We start from the raw sequence: 21,086 nt of genomic DNA on the forward strand, positions 1-21,086 counted from the left end.
CCCGCTAGGCCGCGTTGCCGTGCGGTTTCTCCGTCCGAGTTTTTTAAGGTTGGTTTATCTTCACTCCTCAGTGGTCTCTCCTCCTGTTTCCTCCATAAGTGGTTTTTATAAACACCGTGGATCTAACCCTGCTAATTTCCACTAACTCCAGCTGTTTCTGATTCCTCCACCTCACTCAGCATGGCTCTATTAAATAGCCGCTCTGTTAACAACAAGTCCTTCCTGCTCAATGATCTAATTCTCTCTAAAAACCTGGATTTTCTGTTTCTGACTGAAGTTTGGCAGCAAACATCTGATTATTCTGGTCTGATTGAACTCTGCCCGAGTGGTTATTCTTTTCTTAGCCAGCCCGAGGTTCTGGCCGTGGTGGAGGCCTAGCTGTTGTTTTCAGAGACCATCTTCCATGTAGCTCTACAACCTCTGGTCACTTTGCTTCCTTTGAACTGCAGCTGATTAAAGTCGGGCGTAAGGACCCGTTCTACTGTGCTGTGGTTTGTCCACATGGTCCAAACAGTTCTTTCCTTCAGGAACGTAGTCCTCGGTGAAGCTGTCCAGACTAGTGATTGTGGGTGACTTTAACATCCACATTGATGATCCCTCTGATCACTTTGCCATGAATTTCTCCAGCCTTATGGACTCCTTCAGTTTTACCCAGCATGTTTCTGGCCCCACACACACCAGGGGGCACACTCTGGACCTTGTTTTTACCCTGAGTCTAAATGCCAACAGTGTTTGTCCTGAGGACATTTACATTTCAGATCACCATTGCATTTTCTTTAACTTGTCAGTTTCTGCGTCCCCACCTCCTACTCGCCGTATGGTTAGTTCTCGTTTTCTTAATGAGAGCACAGCTAGCAATTTTTCTGCTGCTTTTGATCCACCCTGCTCTTCTGATAATGACCCAGATTCCTTAACTTCTCAGTTTAACGAGCGCTGCCTCTCCATTCTGGACAACATCTGTCCTGTCAGAACCAGATCAGTTCCTGCAGTGAACCCTACTCCCTGGTTTAATGACAGCCTTCGCAGCCTAAAGCGCCAATGCAGAAAAATTGAGCACTTGTGGAAGAAAACCCATCTCCACGTCCATCTGCTGCACCTAAAGGATCTTCTGACATCATTTAACTCTGCAGTCAGAGACGCTAGGGTTTCCTGTTTCTCCAACCTGGTGTCCCAGAGCAAAGGGAACCCCAAGGTGCTGTTTAACACCATCAGCAGTATCGTCTGTCCTGCCTCTCCTACAGCCTCCATCCACTCTTTTGCAGTCTGTGAGAACTTTCTGTCTTTCTTTGTGGACAAAGTCAATAAGGTTAGATCTAGCATCTCTCCTTCAGCCTTATCGCTGCCTCTCCCGACTCCAACCAGGCCCATCATCCTAGATGGCTTTGCTCCTGTTTCTTTGCCTGAGTTAACCAAACTAGTTAACTCTATGAAGACCTCTGCATGCCCCCTCGACATCTTACCCTCATCATTGCTTAAAAGTGCTTTTCAGTCCATCGGTCCCAGCGTGCTCTCTATAATTAATGCTTCTCTTGTTTCTGGTCAGGTCCCTGCTTACTTTAAGAATGCTGTAATCCACCAGCTTCTTAAAAAAAACGAGTCTTGACCCCTCTCTCCATAGCAGCTTCAGACCCATCTCTAAACTTCCGTTCATCTCCAAGACCTTGGAAAAGGTTGTGGCTAAACAACTCACAGCTGCTCTTGATTAACATAACTTCTATGATAGCTTCCAGTCAGGTTTTTGTAGAGCTCATTCTACTGAAACAGCTCTTCTGACTCACAGTGATGCAGGGGTCTGTTCTGTTCTGGTCCTGTTGGACCTGACTGCAGCCTTTGGCACTGTTGACCATCGCCTTGCTAATGGAGAGGCTGAGAGTCTGGGTAGGCCTGTCAGGAACTGCTCTGGAGTGGTTCTCTTCTTATCTTTCTGAGCGTTCCTTTTCTGTGACCGTGTCCAAGTTTAGGTCATCCACCGCTTCCCTTACCCATAGTGTCCCACAAGGTTCTGTGCTGGGGCCTCTGCTCTTCCTCCTCTATCTGTTCTCTCTCTCTCCAGCAAATCCTGAGCTCATTAAAAGGAATCTCCTACCATCTTAATGCAGATGACATCCAACTGTACATCTCCTTTAATCCCCATGAGATGTCTAAGCTGCAGCGGTTACACACCTGCTTAGACTCTATTAAAACCTGAATGGTGGGAACTTTCTACAGCTGAATGAAGATAAACCTGAGATCCTCATCTGTGCCCCAGACAAGCTGGTTCCCAAAGTCAGAGACTCTCTTGGTCAGCTTGCTTCTCACACCAAACTTTCCATCGGGAATCTTGGTGTGACCTTTGACCCAGCTCTCACCCTGGATTATCATGTCAGTTCTCTTGTTCGCTCTTCCATCTTCCATCTCAGGAACATTGCTAAGCTGAGTCCCATTCTGTTCCGCTCTGAACTTGAGACAGTTATCCACACCTTCATCTCCTCACGCTTGGACTACTGTAACTCTCTTTTCATGTGTGTTACACCCCGCCGCCGCCGGCCGTAACAACGTGTCTGAGCAGAACCTCCCTGAACTGTCTACAGGTGGTTCAGAATGCCTGTGCTCGGCTTCTGACCAAGTCCTCCAAACACACCCACATCACCTCGCTTCTCCTCCAGCTTCATTGGCTCCCAGTCAACTTCAGGGTTCATTTCAAGATCCTGGTTCTGGTCTATAGGGCCTTACATGGACAAGCGCCATCTTACATTGGTGATCTTCTTAGTCCCTACACCTCCAGCAGGTCCCTGAGGTCCAGTGATCAAAGCCTACTGGTTGTGCAGCGCACCAGACTAAAGACCAAAGGTGACAGATCATTTGCTGCTGTGGCCCCCAGACTCTGGAACTCTTTCCCCCTGAGCCTGAGATCAGTGGACTTAGTGGTCTCCTTTAAAAAACAGCTGAAGACTCACTTGTTCAAGCTGGCTTTTGTATGACCTTCTTCACCACTCTCGCTTTATTCTGCTCTCCCCACCTATTCCACCTTCCTCAGGATCCACTGATTTCCCTCTTTACTACTCACTCTCTCTCTTTCTTAACATTTTGTTTTTTAATTAGAATGGTCTATTTTTTGCTCATTTTAAATCTATTTTTAACCATATTCTAAATTCTTTTTTATATTTTTACATTTTTTGTTTTTGTGAAGCGCCTCGTGATTTTTATCTTGAGAGGCGCTATAGAAATGATATTTTCTTGTTCTTCTTTTTCTATTTTCCGGTTCTGACATTGTTGGATTGCCGACTTTGCCGACTGTATTGTCCACCTCCCTTTACTCCCCCACTTGTCCAGATCTGGGCTAACATCAGATTTTAACATTAGGCCCTATCAAATAAAAATGTTTTAAGCCTAGTCTTAAAAGTAGACAAGGTGTCTTCCTCACGGACTAAAGGTGGGAGCTGGTTCCACAAGAGAGGAGCCTGATAGCTAAAAGATCTGCCCATTTATGTCTTATGTGTAGATACATGACATAGGTTGTAAGTGGGGGTGGTCAGAGAGATCATTTTGTAAAATAAAAATGGCACCCTTGCTTCTGTCGGACTGCCCCAGGATGCCTGTAGCTACAATAAAGTTTACCACCACCCAAAAGTGAATGAATAATAGATTCTCTGCAAAGTGATTTGAGTGCCTTAATATCCAGTCCACTGCTTTTACAATTCAATGCTTTAGTCTTGAAGTCAGTTGTAAGAATTTGTAAAATAAAGTTTGAGGCTCTAGTTACAGACATGGACAAAATTGTTGGCACCCTTCGGTCAATGAAAGAAAACTCAAGCCTCAACGGAATTATTTAGAAACATAAGCTCATAAAATAAGCCTGGACAAAATGATGGCACCCCTAATTTAATGTTTTGTTGCGCAACCTTTTGAGGCACAAACTGCAATCAAATGATAACTGTAACTGGCAGTGAGACTTCCTCCTCTTAGCAGGTAATTTGGACCCCTCCTCATGAGCAAACTTCTCCAGTTGTCTCAGGTTTGAAGGGTGCCTTTTCCAGACTGCATGTTTCAGCATCTTCCAAAGATGCTTAAAAGGATCGAGGTCAGGGTTCATAGAAGACCCCTTTAGAATAATTTGATTTTTTTCCTCTTAACCATTGCTGGGGGTTTTGTATGTGTTTTGGGTCATTGTCCTGTTGCAAGACCCATGACCTGCGTCAAGAGCCGCAAAACAAGAAGCAGAAAGTACAGTAAAGAAATCAGCTGTAACGGATCACTGCACAAGGGAAAAACACATATTGGACTGGGCATGAACACGGATCAAAAACACCATACAACAAAAGTACAAAAGATGGATTAAGGAAACCATATTTTATTTTTTATTTATTTTTTATTTTATTTTACCAGGAAGGTCCCATTGAGATTAAACCCCTCATTTCCAAGGGAGTCCTGGCCAAGAGGCAGCAAAAGTTACAGTTACAATTTTTTCAGTTACACAGACATGTTATGTACAAATTACAGAAGTCAGTTACAACACAGGGAATCCGTCTCAAGGGCTCTTAGTCTGATTTTAAATGTAAGTAATCTAAGCCATGGCCTTATAAATGAAGATGTACCAATGTCCCAACCCCCTGGTGGAAAAAGAAGGCCATCCCACTCGATAAAACAATTCACAATGATGGGTCAGTGGTCTACAATTAGTATTAAGCCTCAGCGAGGCATGATCAACCACATCAATCTTACCAAGACACTGTGCTGAGGCATTCATACACAACATGCTATATAATCCAGAATAGACAAAAATTTTGCAGTAACTGGTCATTTTTTGCCTCAAAAGAAAAAGTTTTTTTTCGAAAAAAGAAACCCAGTCTGAGTTTGAGTTTCTTCACAAGATTATCTATATGAAGTCTAAAGGAGAGGGAGTCATCGAGCTAGACACCAAGGTATTTGTATGTGTGGACCACCTCTGTGATATTTCCCTCAAGGGTGGTCACTGAGGGCATACTTAAAGGTCTTTTTTTAGAGTTTGAAAACAACATTAGCTTTGACTTGTCAGCTTTGAGGACCAATTTTAGCTGCAGAAGTGTTTGTTGGACCTCATTAAAAGCTTTCTGTAAGAATTCAGCAGCTTTAGTGGGGGATGTTCCAAAGCAATATGTCATGTTCTGAGGTATGTGCTTGACCCAAGACATGCAGAATCAGAGACCGGAGGCAGATTTGATAATAAAAGGTAAAAATGATACTTATTTAACAGGAAACTAAGGGCGCATTGAAGTCCAGCGGGTATCCGAATCAGGAAGCGGCGTCTACAGGGAAACAGAGGTGAGTATGGGTTTTGTAGTTCCGGGAGACTTTATTTGTAGGCGGACTTACTATGCGGAAGAAGAGTTGTTGTTTGGAGGGGGAGTGAGCCGGGGTGATATCCAAGATGGGGAAACGGTCCAAGATGAAGGTGAGTCGGAGAGTGAGCGAGGATATCGATCTGGAGAGGGAGCGTGAGCGAGGTGGAGAGCGGGTCGGCAGGCGGAGGAGACAAAACAGGAACGTACCAGAGACTTCCTTCCAGGGGCAGAGCGAGTTATCCAAGAATCCAGGAACCTGAAGTAAGTATCAAACATCACATGAGCGAATAATCCAAGAAGTCAAAAATTCAAAAATCTAAGAGCAAATATCAAATCAATCTTATGGATCTTTGGGTACTTTTAACCAGAAGATTGGAACTTTTTATTGCAGGGATTATGCAACACTTTGTATTAACTGAGAGACAACAGAAGAGAGAGTCACCTTTAAAACGTTTAAGAAGATTTATTTCTAAACAATTTTAAACTAGACTAACTCTAAATTCTAAGTGAATGGATGGATTTTGGTGTGAATGAGACGTGAGATGAATGGTGTATGTGTGAGTGATGTTTGTCATCAGAACTCTCGTATCCGGAGAAGCAAGTCTGAATGTTGTGATGTTTTGCTCTTAAGCTATGATCGGAGTTTCATAAACGCATGAGACGCCATTTTGTCGCTCCACACATACCCTTAAAATAAGACCTCTGTACAGATCCAGAATGCCAGGTCCTCGGACCCCCCTTCGGTACCGGAGCCGATGAAACAGCGTCAGCAGTATGACAGACTAGTCTTTGGATTGTCTCCAGGTAAAAAGCGACAGTTGGTTGACAGCGTCAGATGGACCCGGAGGGTCAGTGAGTTCAGCTTTTATTCTGAAAGGAACCGTTGCTTGGTTGGTAAAATGCAACAGATTTTATCCAGCTTGTTGGTTCTTTGCTTACAAAGGAAGTCCGGGTGGCCGGTCTGATACTTCTCTTAGAATGTGGTGAACTGTAGAGAACTCAGAGAACTGAACTAAGATGGCGTGGTGACTGGTTTTATTAATCTGGATGTTTTGATTTATGGTCGAATCAAAGTTGGCAGATTTATAAACACCACAGAGACTATGCCACACTTCAGAAAGGAAGGTTTTGATTGGATGAGTAAAAGCAATCTGTCATGCGTTTACATTACGTGTCGTCGGAATGTCTAGTGCAGCTAGATTAAAGTCATATTACTTATTAAAACTTACTAATCATAACATTGTCATTTCACAGATTGGTCAACATCTTATTATTGACTAACACTTTGTTTGATTAGCTTTATTAAAAATAGAGTTCTTTGATTTATTAAAAAGAAAGAGTCCTTTGTCTTCATTCTTCTCTTGAGCTGGAAAGAAAGCAGTTTAGAAGCAAATGCATGACCTTGAGGCAGTCTCATGCAGATTAGTTCTGTGTCAGAGACATCTGAGGAGAGAGGGTAAATAACCTTCAGAGGAATAGCTCCTTCATCACGTTACACAGGTAAGGGTAAAGTCTGGGCGAATCTGCAGCTGCTGCACCTCCATGCTCTTCCTCGTCATGTGTCTGTCTGCGAGGAGCCGGTCCTGTCTCATCATCCTCCTTTCTGTGAAATATGAATTCCTCCTCCTTCTCCTTTCTCCTCTGTTCTGCCTGTACCTCTTTCGCTTTTTTTCCTGTCCTTCCTCCCTGCTCCTGCTCACTTTTTCCCCACCATTCTAAATCTGAAAAGCCTTGTTTTTCCATCTTACGTTTATTATGTTGCACTTCTCTGCAATCTGTTCTTTTATGTTTATGGTTATGTTTATGTATTTAGCAGACGCTTTTGTCCAAAGCGACTTACAAGTGATAATCGGCATGTTGCCCTTGAGGCTAACAACAACAATAACAACAACAACTTGACATCAGTCATGGAGAGTAGGGAACAAGTAGTGGACAGTAGAGAGGGGGGACGGGTGCAGGGAGGGTGCAAGTTTAGAAGATGCTCTCTGAAGAGCAGGGTCTTCAGGAGTTTCTTGAAAATTGAAAAGGAAGCCCCTGTTCTGGTAGTGCTTGGTAGGTCATTCCACATTTGTGGAACGATGCATGAGAAGAGCCTGGATTGTCCTGAGCATGGTGTATAAGGACAATATAAGGAATATAATAGGTCATGTAGGTTGACTCTTATTAAAGAAGCTCGAGACTGGGTTCCCCAAAAGTAACAAGTTTATTGACAGAAAAGAACAAAACTAGTAAAAAGGCTCAAACTAATTACTAAAATGATAAACTGGCTACAAAAATTAACTAATTATAAAGGGGCAGGCTGAGGCTCCTGAGGAAGTGTGGACCATCCATCCATCCATTGTCTGAAAAAAATTCACCCCAGACGCTCACGCAAACAATCAGACGTGAGGTGAAAAACTCCAAACATGCAAACAATGCACACTAAGTGGAACCACCCGATACTGCAGAGAGCCATGTGTGCTGCCGGATGAGCCAGCATCCGAGCGATCCACACACACACCGCCACACTCCGACTCTCCCAAAGTTTGCTGGCACCGGAAGTCCTTGCCAAAGTGGAAACTTGCGGGAGGGAGGAGAGAGAGGATAGCGCCACACCGCTGCCCATTTATACTCAGCCCTCCAACAGGTGATAGGCCAACCAATTACCTGGTTGCTGAGTCAAGTCCTGCTCCACATTTCTGTTGACCACTAGCTTGTTTGGAAGGTTGTAGTGTTGTTCTCTTTTGATGGTTTCATTGGGGGTGATTTGGTGAAGGCGGTGGTGGTAATGCAACTGAACAGGCTGCGGGCTGCCTTTAAACCAGGCCCCCATAATTCTGGGATGCAGAATTAATTCTGCGATTGCAATTACACCCTCATCCACTAGGGGCTGGCACCAAAATTGCGCAAATCCTCATTGACTCCTATGTTAAAAATGCAATTTCACAGCATAAATAAACATGATTACAGCCTAGTTCAGATTATCATTTTAGGTTTCATAGATCTAGTTTACATACACGACAACTCTGACGGGGTGACTTTTTTTGTAACTCTTCTGTTTAAGTGTAATGTAATGCTTACATTTCTGAGTAATTAACAAGCATCATGAGATGAGCCATGTAACTTCAGCGTTAGCTCCGGGAAAATGCCTGTTAATCGTGGGATTATTTGGACAAAGAGGGCCAGCTGTGGTTATTGACTGCACTAACAGATCTTCCAAGCAGTTTCTGCTTCTTTTTATCAGCAAGTAAAATTATATTTCTGTACTTTATTTTGCTGGTTGAATGGGGGTAAATGCTGTGTCATTTAACTGCTTGGTCAGTGAGGCTGCATAAGAACCTTTAGCGGGTGCCTGGCTTCTCCTGTCTCCTGACAGGGAACAGTTGCTAGAGCAGGCAGCTGACTGTTCCCGTTTCCCTGGGCAGCAGGGATGGGTGGACACTTGGCTGTAGTCCTGCTGGTCAGGTGGATCTCTGAGGGAGACCACAGAAATTCTGCAGCTCTTTTTGTTGACGCTGCTTCACTTTTGAGTCACTGAACCTCATTTTTCTCACTAATAGTTTGCTGGATGAATTGGGGAAAATCCTATGCATTTACCATAGTACTGCTTGGTCTAAGATGGGTTGAAGTATAACGTGTTGGTGTGGCTGCCAGGTAACGAGAGCTACATATCTGATCGAGGGTAGCTGAGACTATCAGGCTGGTGGATTTATCGACGTAGGTTATTATTTTAAATCAAACCTATTAGTTAAAAATGCATGTAGGACACAGACATATTGAATCTTTTTGCTGCAGCTATAAATACAATTTTCCATAATAACTGAGAACACGAAAGTAAACAAAATACAGCTAATTACAATGCACTAGTGGCAGTAGCTTTCTTGTTAGACGTCTTTGAGTGGCCATGCAAAACACAGTACTTCACTGTTTAGAGGAGAACATTTTGATTTTCTATAATGATTTATGAAAAGATCCCTTAACAAAATGAAAAACTGAAGCCAGTTCATTTTTATATAAATAATAAAGTATAGTTAAACTGAATTTCTACAATTTTCATGCCCACATCTTTAAACTGTGTAATTTTTGGACATCCATCAAAATAGGAGAAAAAAAAATCAAATATATTAGGTGTGAAAACTAAACATGCTCAATAAACCCCACTTAATGAAATCCCAGTTTTAGGACTATTAAAATTTGTCAGAAGGCAGCAATTTTCCAATCTGTTATTTGCACTTCATCTGCCCTAAAGAAGAAAAAAGAAGGGAATTATACACCACCCATCCATGGTGTTTCAATGGTGTGTGCTAATGTAAGTAGTGAGTAAAATATTGGTGCTGCTGCAGTTTAACCAGATGTGGCACAGTGGAACTGCTGGTTGTGATGAGCAACACATGAATCACTTTCATGGTTCCAGGGTCAAACTAAATCCTGCTACCCCAAAACTAGTTTTTTACTGCTCCATTTATATCAGCCCGCTCATGGCGATGTTAGTCCCTTTATCATGAAAAAGATGTTAAATGTTCTGTCAATCCTTATCAAATGTATGTTTCATTTCATGATATACAGATGTAGAGGTTTATAATCCAACAAGTACAGATACATGCCCTATCCTTACACGATCATACTAGTTCAGTCAATTTATAATTGTTTCTCTTTTTGTCCTGTTGTTTTTCTCTCCATCAAATTCTCAATTCTTTTCTGTCAGCATGAATTATTTGTTGTCTGTCTTTCATTACGCTAGTGTCCCACAAATTTAGAAAACAGATTAGTCAGTTAGCTAACATTTTCAGTCACCATGTATGATTTAGAATGAATAACTTATCTGCTTGTTTTATTGAAATAGATCACAACACATACTGCACATGTTTCTTTATTCAAGTAACACAAGCTTGCATGAACACAAAAATAAAACTTAAAATGTCAGAAAGCAGTGAGATTAGGTGCACTGAGGAGTGCAGCGACATGCCAGGTGGGCTTCTGCTGTCTCGGTCACGTCGATGCTCTTCTCGTAGATGTTGCTGAGACCATCAGAGCGGTTCATGTTGGAATCTGTAAGGAGAGAAGTTAAGCAGTTAAGCAAATTTGTTGTCTCACAAGAGAGATGACACAACTCTGCAATCTAAAAACTGTTTAGTTTCAATGCAGTTTGTTTATTTACCCCCACATTGCAACAAGACTCGTCTCAAGGCACTTCAGAAACTAAACTTTCCAACTAAACCTACTCATCAGTGCACTGAGGTCAATTCATTATGCCAGTCAGTTAAAGGTTTCCTATGTAAGGAACCCCTAGCAGATTGCATCGAGTCACTGAATTGTGTCAGAGACTTTACAGCAATCCTCATATTAAGGAAGCATGTAGCGACAGTGGAGAGTAAAAACTCCCCCTAAACAGGAAGAAACCTCCAACAGAAGCTGGCTCTGTATGAACAGCCATCTTCTACAACTCACTGGGGGTTTGAGACGACAGTGTTGTTCTCAGTGTTAAGGTGTGTTTTCTTTCAGACTCACCGAGAGATACACAGTGGTAACCAACGGCGACAGAGGTGGTTCTCACAGGCATGCAGCCGGGCAGACAGCGCAGGACAGGTTCAACAGAGTAGCATTTGACCTCCTCGCCCAGAAGGCTGGCTTTCTTCTCCAGCTTCACAGATTCAAGCTGCATGTAGCACTCTGTAATGCAGCGTAAGCAATGAATTCATACATTTCACCCTGCTGAGTCTCAGCAATTTTTTAAAACAGAGCAATTCATCAGGCGTCGCGGGTCTCACCAGAAGGATCACGGCAACTCTTTCCAGCGAGAACCCAGGAATGAGAGAAGCTGGTTGCGTTCTTGGCTATGCGGTCATTAGGTGTGCGATACTCCTGTCTGACCTCCCCGTCGGCCTTTCCACACAGTCCACAAGTCTGACCTCTCATCCAGTCCACAACTTTAATCTAAAAAACAGCAGATTTGTGATGGTACTGTTATCTATATGTGCTTTGATTGCTTGCTTAGCGAGTTTTATTGTATCACCTTGAGGTCACTTAAACTGTAGAAGACCTCCTGAAGACCATGGCTGGGAGCAAGGAGGATGATGCCGTCTTCTTTCTTTGTGATTGTTATGCTGCCTGTAATTGATAAAAATTATGTTTAAGTAACTGATTGTTTAATAAAGGGGACTCTGATTTTGATTTGATAACGCAAACCTGCTGGATGCTGATACGGCAGGTTGCTTTCAGGGATTTCTACGTCATTAACCTTCACCATGATAGTGTTGTCCTTGGCATAGATGTCGATGTCACTGTCACAAAACAGTTTTAAAATGTTACATTTTTTTCTGTCACTGCAGGACGTGATAGTTTTGGCTGGGTTTTTATTTTGTTCTTAAAGTTAGCTCAGTCCTGGTGTCTTACATGTTGCCAATCTTGACATTGATCTCATTCCTTTCGTGTGTTTGGTCTCTCCTCAGCAGGACCATGAATTTAAGCTCGGGTGTGCAATCTTGAGCCAGGACCTGGTAGCAGGAGAGAGGCATCTCGGTTTTGTACTTCCTGTTGTTGAAAGTGTCTACTGTGTCTTTAATCACGCTGCACTCAGCTGGAAGGAAAAGGAGGATGGAAAAAAAAACATAATTTAACAACTTAATTATTGATATGAATACTTCATAATGAAGGACTTTTACCTGCGTGAGCCTTGGTGAGCATGTAGCTGATCTGGTCACTCAAGCTGTTCTGGTACGCCACCAGCTCAGAAGCAGTGTCTCCGAATGGCAGGTAAACGGGAACCGGGACTCCAAGTGCATAAAGAGTTTTCTGTATAAAGTATTTCATTCCAACAAACAAAAATCATTCATATAACAATACCGGAAACACTAACTGTAATCTAAGTGGTTGTTGCAACAAATTACCTTTGGTGTCTTCAGCACTAAATTCACTTTTGTCTCGTTGGCAACAGAAACACTAAATTTGATCTCTTTAGGCTCATTATCAACTCTCGTCTGGTTCACTCCACTTAGCTCAGCAGCACGGTACAGATATGGAGACAACCTGAACGGAAGGGAAAGGTTTATTTTGTTTACTCTGAGACGTGTGTGTGTGAAGATGATGTGTTTGAAAAGTACAGGGTATTGGATTATTTACCATTCAGCATATCTTGTCATGCCTCTGGGGAGTCTGTCCCAGGCCATCTTCACACGTGCGGCAGGCTCCTTACCAACGCGACCAGTCTCCGCTGTAAAGGTTGTATTGTATTGCTTGCATTCAATGCCCCAAGCTACCCTGGCCTGAAGGAAAATAAAAAAATTATTTAACTTATTACATTTTCCCCTCCGCCTTTAGAATAGGCTTCTATGTTTACCATCAGCTTGTGGCGGCTCAGCATCACACCATCAGCACAGATTCTCCAGTTGTCGTTCTCTGTGAGGTTGGCGATGATGACCTGCACTCTGGCAGTTTCTTGGTCGTAGTAAGCTGCAATCTGGTAACCCTGATTTTTATGGTCAGCTCTGATAGCACGAATGAGAACAGTGACTTTGGGCTTCAGCGTGTTGGAGAGGTATTTGGCCTGAAAGTGCAACAAAGAAGTGGGCATTAATACAATGTGATCAATCAAAATGTTCCATTTGCACAATTTAACCCCCAGAAACCCAAATTTAGAAAACAACTGCAAAATCTTTTTTTAACCTTTCACATGTTGTTCTAGGAGGCCAGATAAACGGGCCTATTTACACATTTTAACAGCCAATAGTGTTGCAGAACTGAACAATAGGACCTATTAGCAATGTAAATGTGGTTTTAAAAAGAAAAAAAATGGGGAAGGTTTATTTTTGTAGACTTAAATCTGATGTTGTAATATTACAACCGTGGGTCTCTATCTATTGACTCACCTTGTTATAGATGGATTCAAAGCTCTGGGCACTGCTATTGCTGCTGTCGCGCTCTGCAGAGATAGAATGCTGCAAACCAACAGACACCACATTTAGGATATTTAAAAACACTTACATAATCCAACATGATTTTTTTATATCTAACTTTTGTGTTTTGGGATGAGATGTCCTAATGAAGGAGGCATCTGATAATTACCTGGTGGATGTGGTGCTTGGTGAAGTTCATTTTGAACAGTTCTTGCTGTAATAGAAAATGAAGAAAATAAAAATGCTGCACGTGTCTGTGTGTCAAATAAAAACATACATTTGTTGTTTAGGTTTAGGAATGGGACTGACCCTAGACATGGAGCTGGAGGAACTGGAGCTGGAAGAGGCGTTGCTGGACAGACGTGATGACCGGCTGCTGGACGAGCTACTTGAGCTACGACTTGATCGTCTGCTGGAGGAGCTGCTGGAGGAGCTGATGGATGATGTTTGTGATGTTATCTCAATGAGGTCATTAAGATCAACCATCTTACTTCTGCGGCGAGAAGAGGAGCTGGACGATGTCTTTGATGATGTAGAAGAAGAGGAGGCGATGGAGCGAGAGCTGCTGGAGCGGGAGCTGCTGGAGCTGGATGAAGTGGTTGTGCTGTTCTTCAGACCAGGAATTAGAATCTTCTTCAGTTTCATCAGGACATTCTTGTTTTCAAGAATTTCCTCTTCCTCGCTCAGGTTAATGACCTTGATGATCTTCTCTGCTGCATCATCTCCAACCTGAACCTCGATTTCAATCCTTTCAATGACTGGGCCAGCAGCTGTAATACAAATAACCAAAAACCTAGGTTTACAACTATGGCTTATGTGTGACTTTGGTCAAAAACATCAGTAAATTAAATCCACTTGCCTGGATACATCTTAGCATGAACAGTGTGATTTCCTACTATGGCGTAGATTGGGCTGTTTCTGATGAAGGTGGCAGTACGAGACTCAATCTCAGTGCAGGCCTTGATTCCAAATGTTTGAGCTGCAATACAGAATTTCTTTGCAAAGGCTCTTGGGAGTTTAAAGTTGTTGATAATTGGATTCCGCATGTTAACAGAAAGGATTTCAGATGATGCAGACTGAAAAAAAAAACATTAAAGAGTTGTTAAAATTATTGGAAAAAAAGTTGGATTCTGCTTTCATGAGCCTTAAAAACGATCAAAATTCCCACTTACGCTATTTTCAGGAAGGGACATCACTGAATTAATTGAGGTGGAGTTCTTTCTTATTAGAGGCACAGCTGGAAGAATGGGTGTGATTTGGGCTTCTGCAAGATCTTCCACATTTCTTGCAATTGCAACCGTTTCAATACTTTTGCAGAAAAAGAAGACAAATGAACAAAATGAAAACAATAGTTCATGTTCATTTCATCTGGTGATGCAGACATATACGTACTGTGCAGAAGCAACTGATTCATCATCCTCAACTGGCAGGAACTTGAGGTTAAAGTAGCCCTTATTCACATCAAGTCTTGCCTCAATCTTCTTAGGAACAACTGAGTGAACTTTGGCTCTTATCATCACAGTAGCCTGGAGGAAAGCTGTGTTCACACCCATTGCTGCATAAGTGTGCATGGAAACACTGCAAAGGGGTAGAAATTAACAAGTTTAACTAGTAATAAAATAAAAGATTTCCAGTTAAGGCATAAACAAATGAGTTACCTTGGAGCAATATCAGCCTTCAGGGAAATGTCAGAATTCAAAAGTTGTGCAAGATTGAATTTCCCGGTCAGAGGTGGAGACACAGTGGCATGCACTATGAAAAGCAAGAGATTGCATTCAGTGTGAGCAATTCTCTCAGACCATAAGAGTTAAATTATATTATTAAAACTTACATTCAACAGATGCAGCAGCCACAGCAGCAGTGTAGAAACTGAGCTCCATGGGTAGACCAATAGCAGTGGGAAGGATGCGACGAACCTCAGCAGCCAGGATGGGTCTGGAATATTTCAGAGTATAACCAGACACCAGAGCATCCAGGGCCTTTCTGCCATAGGTGGGGACATCAAGTCCAGTTGCAAACTGTTTAAAAATAAATCTGCATATTAGAACAAGCTTTTATTTAGAAAGAAAGTCCAAATAGTTGAAAATGTGTGAATACCTGAATAATCTGCTCAACAATTTCTTTGTCAACGTTGACAAATGCAATTTCCTGTCCTAAAACTTTGATATACACGGAGCCCAGTGGATGCCTGGAAGGATCGGCTCTCCATTCAGTCAGCTGTGATGGGGAAAGAACAAGTTAGAAGCGGCGCACATGTAGAACGAATGCATCATTAATTTTAATATTATATATTCATGAATATTTCTGGTAAAGAAATGTGTGTTTCTTATCCTTACAGCCTTGATAGCCTGTTTCATCTTTGTGATTCTGTCAGCATCCTCTGGAAGATCACGGACTTTGAAAAGAGCCTCCTGCACTCCCTCTGTTCTTACTCCAAACTTTAAAAAACAACAATGGATCAACACGCACACTTTCAATGTCACCATTTTCCATGTTTACAAAGCCACAATAGTCCTGGGGCCTCATTTATCAAGCTTGCTTATGCGCAAAACGAGGTCAGAAAACTGCGTAAGCAACTTTCCACTCAAACTTTGGGATTTATGAAAGAAAACATAGCGGAAAAACATGCACAACTTTAAGTTGACCAAGGACCTGGCTTACGCACATTTTGGACATGGAGAGCACCTGCAGCGCTGCTGCTGAGAAGGATAAAATTATGAAATCCTGCAGCATTATGACTTGTACTGCTTCGTTTTCACACAGAACAAGACCCCCCACATGCACACACACACACACACACACACACACACACACACACACATGCGCGCTCACTCACACACACACACACACACACACAGCCTGAAGCGCAGAATACGGAATGCAGAAAATCAGCAGGGGGACAGATTGAGACAGAATGTCATGCGTCTGTGACAGTGTGTGTGTCCTGTCACTGTGACCCGATTGATCATACGCCCTGGCTACTTGGACAAGGAAGATTTCCGTTTGGCTGACTGGTTAGCGCACATGACTTTCACCTGGGAGTCTGGGGATCAAATCCTGATTGGACCATTTTTTTTTATATCCACCACAGATCTCTCTGAAGAATTCACAACATTGACAGCTTCAGCAACGCTGTACCACTCCGTGGATTTTCTCTTATTTGTTTTGCAAAAGCACTTCCTTTCATTTCTCCACCTCACCCACAAGTACCTCAATTTCTGCTTCTGTGAAATTGCGCTTCCTTGATCTGCCTTGATCTACGGTCGCCATCGTCATTGGCAGAGCACTGCAACATCCGACTTATGTATATGCATGAGATCCACAAGGCACTTTGCATTGACTATTTATGGCAGTAAGTGGGCGTGGTGAGGGCGGGATGTGACTAAAATGCAGCTGAGAACCTTTCTAGATAGTCTCCGATTTATGAAGCGGAGATTGCGTGCAGCTGTGCGTACTCCATGTTTGATAGATCACAAACCTACTTTGCGTAAGTACTTTTTTTTGCTGAGCTTAAGTATGGTTTTAGTAAGGATTCTACGCAATGTTTGATAAATGAGACCCCTGGTGATTAACAAATGACATCAGATGTTGACATAATTTGGCTTGATAATCAAATCACACACATTGCATTCCTAAAAATAATTTCTATAGATCAATAAGCTATATTTTTTGTAGAGGAAAAAATGTGAGTCATACCTCAAGAACATCAATGTGAACTCCTGCGAAGTAAGTGCTAGCTTTAGCCATGATGGTTCTTGGCAATACACTTGCAACATCATTGATGTAGTAGGCGCTGGCAGCAGCACCCAGCATCCAAGGATCTGCAGGGTAAAACAGATGACCTATCAGACCTTTTCTATGTGGATGAAAGATGTCAGACTACATTTTCTGCAACACTCTTACTGTAATATGTGTCGTAATAGAAGGCTCTGCTGAAGCGGTAGCTCAGTCGGTCCAATTTAGGGCTGAGGATCCTGATGGCAACATTGCAGGCAGCAGCACTGTCGAACAAAAAAATAATACACGTTTGGGATTCTAAATGCTGATGTGGTTCAGGGATTAATCCATGCAGATATTGAAGATGAGCTTGTGTCCTTACACCGAGGAGTGGTCAGGAGAGGTGGTCTTTGCGAGGGCTTTCATGTAAGAGTAGACGAAGCTGGCGACCTGCAGGTTTGATTCTTTCAATAGGTTCTGAGCAAGAGTAGTCACCAGACCCATGGGCAGCTTGGTCTCAAAGAGCACGATGGCAGATACCATGCGGAGCTCTGGCTCAAGATTCTTGTCCATGAAGATCTGGACGACTATGTCCTGGATCTAATGTACGACAATCAATGTTCTTAGTACATCTTCAGACAAGAGATAGGTCATTGTGGTGTGTGTTATAAAAGAAGGAAAGGCTAATTCACCATCTTGTGTTCCCTCTTTGCTATCTTCCTCAGGGCCAGGACAGCATCGATGTGAACTCTGTGTGGAAGGCTTGAAGCGGTGCTGCCGAAGCCGGGCAGAAGCTTCATGATTGGCTTCAGGCTGCTGGGATGTCCAGCATTACCCAGAACTTTGAGAATGATAGTGAGCTGTTCGTATTCACGTCTATCAAGAGCCTTAACGATGAGATCATGGACAGGCTGTGGAAGGTACAACAAAGTAACGGTTAGTCACACATGCAATGGCAGATCATTAATTTTAGGAATTCAGACATTTAAACTATACATACTCTGACAAGCTCAGCTGGACATGAAGGATGCTGAACACAGTACTTATCAACCATGCTGCCGTAGAACAGCAAGGCAGTCTCACTCAAAAATGGGGTTTCTTGAATCTTGGGAGTCATAGCAAGGCTCTGATTGAACAATAAAAATATTGATTTAAGTCGCTGATTCCATTTCACTGTAAAGACTCAAGAAATCCTTTAGCTTGCCTCGAAAAGTTTGACGGCTTCCAGGTCAGGTGTCACCAACCGGGTGGATGTCATCAAGGCTTGAGCAATTTCAACATTAGTCAAATCCCCAGCAACGACCTTCTCCGTGATGAACTTCAGAGCCACATGATTAGCAACGGCTGGGATGGAGGTCAGCATCCAGTGTCTGGGAGAGAAATAGCATCAGTACATAGACGTAGTTTAGGGGGGACAGGGGGGACATGTGGTCTTTTCCTGACATTACCTGTAATCACTTCTGGCTTTGAACCGAGTCCAGAGGGCTTCAATAGTCTCGTATTTGGCCACACGCAGCAGCTGGATGAGCTCAATATACTTCAGAGGGGATTCTTCCTGGGCCTTGCCCAAATTAAGGCTTACCAATTGGTTCAGAGTCTCAACTATCTGTTGAGATGCACAATATTTCTCAATAAAAGAATACAAGATGCTGCCAGTACAAACCAGAGAGGAAAGGAATGTTACCTGAGCCTCAGCGTTGGTGATCCTCAGAAGCTGAATTGGGTTCTGAAGGAGCTCAATGCTAATTTCATACTCCAATGATCCACGGGGGAGGTAGTCAGCTTCGACAGGCTGCACAGGAGTGTTTTTGACTTCCAGGAGCTTCAGGATTTGCCTGTATGCATTTGGGAACCCCATAACTATCAGCTGTTGGACACTTTTAGTTTTTAGACTTTAAAAATAAATGAAATTCAAAGCACTTACTTAGCCTCCATCTGGGCAGCGCCATTAACGATGTTGAATGGTGAGAACTGGATGAGCTCTGATGAGGTTGCCTCCAAGATCAAAGTTCCAGAGGCTAAGGGCTTCATGATGTAGGTAACAGCACCCGTTCCCTTCAAGGACTTTCCTCGCTGCATTGGTATACAACACGCAAATGCGTAAACTAAAGGTTTCATTTGGGTTATGAGTGTGAAGGGAAAGAAAAATAATACTTACAGACACACACTCTGAGCATCTGTCAGAAAACGCTGCCATGCCAATGTCCTTATACACTTTATCTGAACAGTGATCCAGGTCCCTGGTCTTGGTAATGTGGATACGTTCATCCTTTGAATCCTCACTGATAACATAATGGGTCTTGCATACACCCTGAACTCCAGGCTAGTTTATGACAAAATAACAAGTTTCCCAGTGAGTTTTAGGCTCTTTGTAGAGTAGACTTGGATGAAGAAAGATCGTTTGTACCTCTTGCAGCTCATACACATTCTGTGTCTTCTTGATGTTCATCTGAAGGATGTTAAGAACTCCTCTGTAGATGTTTACCACAGCTTCAGAGACACCGGCAGGCGCAAACACTTTACCAACCACACCATTGGCATACTCAAACTTGATAGGTGTCAAGAGTTGAGCAGATAGGGCTGAAGTGAGCTTTGTGGCAGGGCGGTAATCTTCCTTGGGCCAGATCCCACTGTATTCATAGAGTACAGGGTCTTCAAGCTGCAAATTAGCAGAATTTGAAATTAATTTCAAGCATGGATGAATTTAAATAATGAAAACACGTGAATCCTGACCGTTTACCTTCAGAATGTAGCTGTCTGGGGTTACTGCCCCAATTAAAACTTTGCTCTCGATCTTTACGCCAGCCCGCGCCAAGCCCTCCTCAGGCAGGCCCCCCAGAAGATGCCCTTCATATTTATACTCGTAGGTCTTTCCAGGAACAAACTCTGGGGCTGCAACAACATGAAACACATTAGAGTAATACAATAAAACCTTCTACAAACATGTGAACAGATTTCTTCATTTAATGTATGAATGACTTACCATAGCTCACCTGGGTACCAGCTGCCAAACAAAAATAAAAATGTTAATTAGATGTTGGGGAAACACAATAAATATGCAGGACAATGTACATTTGTTAAGGCTCCATAAAATAAGTTAAGGGCTTTTTTTTTCTTTGAGGCAAAACTGCACATGTTCTTCCCTCCTTCCGAATTTACTGGCTTGTTTTGGAAAAAGCTCTCATTGCATCCATCGTTTTTGAAGAAAGTTTGCTTTTTTGTTTTACATCCAAGCAGCTTTATCTCACAGAGCAAAAAGAAATGGAGGATGGTTGTTAAGAGCATGATAGCACACTCACCCACAAGGGCCACGGTAAGAGCTAGTACAAACACCTTCATGCCTGGTGGATGTGAACGTTTGCCATTTGACTTCTCCTTTTATAAGGCCAGTTGTTGCTGACGTTCAAAAGGTAACATGAACTAAAACATCGACTGGCATTGCTGCTGGTGTTACCATGCCCTGATCACAATGATAAGGCTGAGTAAATAAACCAAATAAAAGCATCACTAATAAAAACATCTAAACCTTTCTGAGATTTGAGGGAAATTTTAATGTTTTCAGGTAAAGTGAAGGAAGAACAAAAAATGTTTGTTGGCTTTAAACTCAAAACGCTGTTGTAAGTAAATCGTGTCCTAAAGGTCTGGTGTAGACGTGAAGCAAACCGTGTCATTATGGCCTGACCTGTTCTTCTGTCACAATTGTGTCATCTCAGATTAGGGACTGTTGACCCTCCAAAGGTTCAGCATGTTTGTTTAACTTTCATTACCTTAAACTGATCAAGTGTTCTAAACATAACTACAAAAAAGTAAAGTATGCATAGAGTCAACATAAGTTCATACACACATGACTAACTGCCTACATCCATTTGAAAAATGTATTACTTTACACCACAGGGAAAAACAAGTTAATAGGAAAATGTGCACAACTGTTGTTTAGAGGGAGTTTGTTCATAGCAGAAAGCATCATGTGGCACTAAAAAGTCAGTTTATGAGCACTTGTGTTGTTTTGCCTTAAACCAGGAGATCAAGAAGACGTTCATAAAGTTACACTGTCTTGCTTTATAGAAACAAACTTCAAACTGTTTATTAAAGTGACAATGTGTAGTTTTTACCATTAATCTCTGGAAATATCCATCAAAATGTTGTAAATGAATTAAAAGATGCCCAGTTGTTGAAAATATTGGCAGTTTCATCAAAA

General features: G+C 42.4%; 1 protein-coding gene across 1 annotated transcript; it reads right to left on the reverse strand.

The window, feature by feature from the left end:
- Positions 1-10,133: 10,133 nt before the first annotated feature.
- Positions 10,134-20,308, reverse strand: LOC129167819 (vitellogenin-2). Its single transcript, XM_054752317.2, has 34 exons — positions 20,188-20,308; positions 19,872-19,892; positions 19,629-19,780; positions 19,296-19,547; positions 19,047-19,211; positions 18,813-18,961; positions 18,573-18,723; positions 18,337-18,494; positions 18,093-18,258; positions 17,889-18,014; positions 17,581-17,799; positions 17,271-17,488; positions 17,075-17,172; positions 16,868-16,992; positions 15,508-15,609; positions 15,269-15,388; positions 15,003-15,189; positions 14,830-14,923; positions 14,564-14,749; positions 14,344-14,479; positions 14,031-14,247; positions 13,481-13,941; positions 13,341-13,385; positions 13,145-13,213; positions 12,616-12,822; positions 12,399-12,541; positions 12,167-12,305; positions 11,942-12,071; positions 11,673-11,856; positions 11,466-11,560; positions 11,293-11,387; positions 11,048-11,213; positions 10,788-10,949; positions 10,134-10,328 (listed from the first exon to the last, which is right to left on the reverse strand). Exons 1-34 carry the CDS (start codon positions 20,225-20,227, stop codon positions 10,216-10,218), a joined length of 5,091 nt encoding a protein of 1,696 aa, XP_054608292.2. The 5' UTR covers positions 20,228-20,308; the 3' UTR covers positions 10,134-10,215.
- Between the last annotated feature and the right edge of the window lie 778 nt (positions 20,309-21,086).

Source organism: Nothobranchius furzeri, chromosome 8, assembly GCF_043380555.1.
Source record: "Nothobranchius furzeri strain GRZ-AD chromosome 8, NfurGRZ-RIMD1, whole genome shotgun sequence".
Lineage (NCBI taxonomy): Eukaryota > Metazoa > Chordata > Actinopteri > Cyprinodontiformes > Nothobranchiidae > Nothobranchius > Nothobranchius furzeri.

Bases quoted from the DNA above. Each gene is read 5' to 3' on its own strand.
- LOC129167819 (XM_054752317.2), bottom strand. From the start codon at position 20,227: ATGAAGGTGTTTGTACTAGCTCTTACCGTGGCCCTTGTGG. The intron at 18,259-18,336 runs GTAATGTCAGGA...TTTCTCTCCCAG, and splicing joins AAAGCCAGAAGTGATTACAG to ACACTGGATGCTGACCTCCA. The intron at 11,857-11,941 runs GTAAAAGTCCTT...TTTTCCTTCCAG, and splicing joins GCTCACCAAGGCTCACGCAG to CTGAGTGCAGCGTGATTAAA.